Genomic DNA, 5,767 nt, shown 5'->3' with positions numbered 1-5,767 from the left:
ATAAGAGACAGGTTCCGCACCTTAATCAATGTATCACCAAGATTTTCAATAAATATACCAGGCAATTCATGCGGGTAGTATAGTACATTGAAGTTGTTGACGTAAGCCACTGGCCCTAGAGATAACATGATTTGGTTTCCACCTTTCAGTATTATAACGGTTTTTGTACAGTCGCTCTCAAAACCGTTTATCGTAGGGTGACAATGCTTGTTTTGTATACGTATCTCAAAATCTCCTGGATTGACGTTACAGTCTTTAAGAAAGTAGTATTCGCAGTCGCCCATGAATTCGTAATACTTGTTGTCAAAAGTCTTGTACGATGAAATACCTGTAGCCCAACATGTTGCTACGATGGTGAAATAAATAACATGTTAAAATAGAAGTACGTTCAGAGCTAATGTAGGAGGAATAGTCATAGACTTTACTTACAGTTTTTAGGATCACATTGAATTTTTAACAGTCGTGTCAAAACTAATTTTAATAATTGTATAACCCATAACTGACCTATACAACTATACAATTAATTATCTCAAGTTTGAATGATCAAATATAGTTATGTATAGTCAGAACGTACCTCCACACGACTGTGCATCACACGAAAACTCCCCTTCTAAACAGGTACTGTTGGGTAACAATATTCGAAAGGATATAGAAATCTCAATAAATACGTGGTGTACCGTAAAACCTCAAATTGAAGCCCTGGGCTTCTTCTTTTCCACTGTAACATCAATCTGTATCATCGAGTGTATTTAACTGGCATTAAATCACCTAAACTACGGTATAAACCAAGCTTGTATTTAATTAATTTTGTTTTCTGAAACTGCTGTACAGTACATGTGACTGTAATATCTTGAAAAGAAGCCTATGCTATCTTGAAAAGACGCCCATATGGGCTTCTTTTTTATATGGGCTTCTTTTCGAGGCTAATTTTTCAAACTAAAAAGGGGTTTCTATTCGAGATGGGCTTTATCTTGAGATTAAGCCCACTGGGCTTCAATTCGAGGTTTTACGGTATTATAATAACCGATGCGGTCAAATAAATTACTTTAGTTTTATGATATGTAAAAGTACTGACAAACTTGTGTTTTAACGGACGGTCCGCTAAGGCCTCTTCCTGGCTGTTGTTTCTAAGGTCCCACAAACCAAAAAGAGTTAGTAAACAAAATGTGTTTTTGTGGCAAAAAGCACGTATCACTACCTTGTCAATAAAGAGTGTTTCCACATAACTTAATCATCTATTTAAATATCAATTCTTCAAGAAATGATTCTTGAACTTTAGTACTGTACTATGCCAGTTACAACAGATTCATAACCTGGAACGAACCTTTAATTTCTCGAATATGGAACTAATTCTCTTAAATACAACATTCAGTGCTGCCATATTGAATAAGGTACAGGCGGTGAATATCATAAATGACTGAAAAGGTAAGTAGACCTCGTCGGGTCTATATTTTCTTATATTGATTAATATGATCAATTGACTGTCATTTATCATAATAAATGATTACTGCTTTTGTAGAACAACCAAGCAGTCACAGACGTATTATATTGCTCTGAAACAACTTGCGTGTAAAATTAGAGAGAGGAGGAGTAGGAGGGAAAAAAGAAAAATCAAGAGAGAGCGTATCATAACAACTTTCTAAACATACCAAAGATCGCACTCAGTTTGAACTTGTTGTGAATGTGTGTAGTTATCATTTCCATAGAAGCAAGGACACTCTACTGGATTAACACAATTGCCATTAAGCAGCACGTGCTCACTTGAACAGTGACAACCTTCTAGGCAAATAGTTTCCGCTTGACAATCAGGATCCTGGTATTCGCAAGTAGCTCCACAAGTAGACCCACATTCATTATACACTTCACCAGCAATGGTACATTCGAAGGCTGAAAGATAAAATATTTTTCAATACCATGATATATTAATTTTAATGACATAAAAAGTTCATCCCAAAAAAAAGCTGTGATTGTGTGACTAACATTCTTACCTGTGTTAAACCCTAAAAGTGTACATTTTGTGTAACCGAAATAGACCGAAGCCTCATAGAAACTTAGTTTTAGAATTTAAGAAGAAAACAGTAAAACTTACGACAAAGTGATTCTGAACGCCAGTTTACAGTCACGCCTTCTTTACTGCATTCAGATGCATAAGCTGCATAGTCTGGGCAGACGCAGGATGTATTCCTATTCTGGCAACTGCAGATACTCTTGTAGCAAGCTTTCATATAGGAATCAATTGGCACAATCTGGAAAGATGGTATTTATAAATGTTATCACAGTGTCAGAATTGTTTTCCGGACAAAGCAGTGACTGACAAAGTGAATCGGCCTGAGGGAGAAGATCAACTCCACGTCCAAAACCGCGACACACATTGGCAAGGTGGCAGCACCGCAAAAATATTCTATCCTAGCAATAGAAGATCGTATTAAAATGGAGGAAGTACTTTGAAATCTGTCTTTCAATAATTTGGTTGTTGAGCCATGACGAAAGTGTTTGGACAGCATTTTGTATTATCTAGTTTCCATTTCAAATGTGTTTGCTCATTACTGGCTTGTAAGCGCGGCACACGTACGAACATGTAACCTCTCCAAGGTACACCAATAAATACCTGTTTTTGTTAGTACGATAATAAGTTCAATTTTTTTTTTCAGGCGATTTTTATTGCATGAATGTTGCATGCTTTCCTTGCATTTATGAAGCGCTGGGCTACTACAAAAATCCCGGTCTGAGAAAAGCTTGCATAAAATTCAAACCCAAACTAAGCATATTACCTTAATTAAAGCCATGCACCGGATGTAAATTTTTAAAATATCTTGTAAAACTACGAAAAAACAAACCTTGGAAGCCGTTACTGAGATACAGATTTTTGAATATTTAAAAACTGGGGGACCGATTTTTGAAAATTTAAAAATTGGGGGAAAAGGTAGAAAAAGGGTATACTGGTTACGTATCTCAGTAACCGCTTGGAGTTTTTCATCAAATGTGATTTTTGTGTCTCAAAAAAAAAACCAGTTCTACAACATATAAAAAAATGTTTTCCTGCGGAGTCTGGCTTTAATGCAATGATGCAGAATCCAGCCATAAGAAATTTACAATAAACAAATGTGATGATCATTTTAACAATTGAAAAAAGGGCAGTTGAAAACGCTTAAGTGCCTAGATAAATGCTTGTCCGAAAAGGATACAATGACCTTGAGAAATGTAGGCAGACTGTTTCGAATTTCGCCAGCTTTTAAAGAAAACCAATGTTTTTAATACACAGGTCTTACCTGTTTTTGGTACACAGTTGGATGTATTGGAAGATGTCTTTGACCGCAAAGGAGTGTAAGTGTAAAATCAAAGTATCCTTTTTGTATCTTTGTATGTTATAAGGCTACTTACATTTAGGCAATCACTAAATAAATCGTTCATGTGCAGACACATGTCTAAGTCATCTTGAGAGAGCTGTTTATAATCAACGCAAGTGTCCGTTATCTCGCATTCTGGCAACATATAACATGAAAGCAGCGTTAAAAAATATATATTTTTTCTATGGTCAATCTATACACTCCATTTTCCACAAATTTTCAACAGCAAATTAAAGACCACAGAATACTTGAATAAACATAACAAAGCGAACTAAAAATAGTCTTCACCATAATAAAGCATAAAGACAATTAAGGATTGCTTGGTCTAGATATAGTACTATAACACTTTTTTCCTGATTTGCTTATATATGGACTAGGCCTCTTTAGAAGCGGATTGAAATTAAAATACTGAACCGTAATAATTTTAAAAATATCAACCATTACAAAAACAATTGTTTTAATTAGCATAATAACTAGTACTAATACTGTAGGGGGAATAGTACTTATGTGTGCGTCACAGCGTATGATAGCAGTAACATCTTTTTTCAGCAACAGTGCGGATCAGGAGGGCCACGGTGGCTCCCCCATCCTCCCCCACCCACAATAAAAAGGAGAGATAAGAAAAAAAGAGAGAAGCACTTGTCAAACGATTTGGGCAACATGAGTTCACAGAATTGTGGTTTCTCGAGAATTGTATGTTTGATAAGCATAATATGAAAATGAATGTGTTTGTTTAACATTAGTTTTTCCAGCAAATAAAAGAAAAAGCAATTGTGTTGTTACCTCCAGTATATTCTTTCCAGTTTTCTGCCAGTGTAACAGGGTCAAACGTAGCTGGTTGAACATTGCCGAATTCGGCGTCGTTAGAAGGAACACCATCGTAGTTCCCGCACATGCCGCTTATTTGACCAGCTAGATTAACATCAAGTATTTTTATTTCAACCAAGTTATTACGGTTCCAGATAATTTGGAAAAAGTCCAGATCGGTTTCTAGTATGATATAATGAGAAACGAACGATGTAAGAACTGGACCAATGTTTTCGTTGGCGGTAATAAGTTGAGAATTGTAGACTACGCCATCGGATGTTAACGTCAGCGATATACTCGTTTGACCATTGTTGTAAATAACACCAACTGCCATTGCATCATTCCTAAAATCCACCGAGATTTTAAAAGTAGATCCTGTGCTCTCTGTCATTAAAGTATGAAGACATTCACTGTTCACAGAATAAACCATACCGTCAAATGTGCGAAAATTCGTCCTGTCCCACACAGAGCATGTTTGGCCTGTGATATGAAAAATATATTTACTTATTTATTTACTTGATGACACTACATTTGTATCAGTGGCACTCACAAACTGTGTTGCAATCTTACACCAGGAAATGACGGAAAACGATCTTAACAAAAACTAGCAAAAGCAAGAAGAATAACCGAGTACTGAATATACTATACAGTACAGTTTGTATACTTTTGTATATAACATTTTTCATAAATGTCCATAATTATTTGATATTTTATATTTATATATTTAACATGCTTAGATAAAGTCATCAAAAGTTTCAAAACAACTGAAGTTGTTGTTGATGCATAAGTCCTGTACAGGAACGTCCAGAAATGCTGTGCAATCTGATTAAATCGATTCAATTCTACTTACCAGTTTAGTTCAAATTACTTGTGCCAAATTCAAAAACCTTCTCGGTTACCATTTAGGCGTTATGCTTTACTGGTAGAGAACAGTTAATATTTTTTAAGTGGTTAAGTAAATATGGAAAGTAAAAAAAAAGAATCAATAACATGGCATAAATAAATATTTACCAGCTGGTGGAAGGCTGCTTTCCGGTGTGTATCTATCGTTACCTGAAACAAAAATCGGTTCCTAGAGATTATTCAATGATAGTATAATCAATATTAATCACAGCCCCGTAGCCAAGGGGGCCAGGGGGCCATGTCCCCCTAAAGTTTTTTGGTCCCTGCTAAAATCAAAGATATGTAAATAATTAAATCTAAATGAAGAAATTATTCATTATAATAGCAACGGTGGTGGACTAATGTGGGCGTGGCCTTCTAGTACTTGGCCCCCACCCTCCCCCCTTGTTGGCACCCCTGATCAACGAGTCTAGCTACGCGGCTGATTATTCTGGAATAGACAAATTAGCCTTAAAAGGAAAGCTGCAATCCCAGTTGATGCCTATTGGTGTTGGTACATTATTCAGATTTGACGGGGGTGTCTATAAAACGAAGACCCCTATTTTTTTTCTTTTATTTTGATGATAATAAGCCAGGCTGTCACAAAATCAAAATTACGACATTTTTTGGGCGTCTGTTTGTGAAATTTTCAAGGTCTTCGTTTTATAGAGACCCTATATGGGTGTCTACAAAACGAAGACCGAAGACCCGAAAACAAAGACCTCCAATTA

General features: G+C 36.0%; 2 protein-coding genes across 2 annotated transcripts in view; both read right to left on the bottom strand.

Moving 5' to 3' along the window:
• The window catches only part of LOC117108189 (mucin-19-like), a 25,051-nt gene extending 24,435 nt beyond the window's left edge, over window positions 1-616 (bottom strand). The window contains exons 1-2 of the mRNA XM_033250151.1: window positions 575-616; window positions 21-346 (exon numbers count right to left, since the gene is read on the bottom strand). Coding sequence (XP_033106042.1) covers window positions 21-284 — 264 coding nt within the window. The 5' untranslated portion in view covers window positions 285-346; window positions 575-616. The remainder of the gene's footprint in view (window positions 1-20; window positions 347-574) is intronic.
• A 1,023-nt stretch (window positions 617-1,639) lies between these two features.
• LOC117108179 (BMP-binding endothelial regulator protein-like) overlaps window positions 1,640-5,767 on the bottom strand; it is an 8,935-nt gene continuing 4,807 nt past the window's right edge. The window contains exons 7-11 of the mRNA XM_033250141.1: window positions 5,166-5,207; window positions 4,131-4,634; window positions 3,382-3,482; window positions 2,090-2,246; window positions 1,640-1,887 (exon numbers count right to left, since the gene is read on the bottom strand). Coding sequence (XP_033106032.1) covers window positions 1,640-1,887; window positions 2,090-2,246; window positions 3,382-3,482; window positions 4,131-4,634; window positions 5,166-5,207 — 1,052 coding nt within the window. The remainder of the gene's footprint in view (window positions 1,888-2,089; window positions 2,247-3,381; window positions 3,483-4,130; window positions 4,635-5,165; window positions 5,208-5,767) is intronic.

The sequence above is a fragment of the Anneissia japonica genome, unplaced genomic scaffold (assembly GCF_011630105.1).
Source record: "Anneissia japonica isolate Jap-2015-1 unplaced genomic scaffold, ASM1163010v1 scaffold519_len276752_cov174, whole genome shotgun sequence".
NCBI classification, from domain to species: Eukaryota; Metazoa; Echinodermata; class Crinoidea; order Comatulida; family Comatulidae; genus Anneissia; species Anneissia japonica.
Note: the sequence above shows the minus strand (reverse complement) of the source record. Positions and strands in the feature narration are given on the sequence as shown.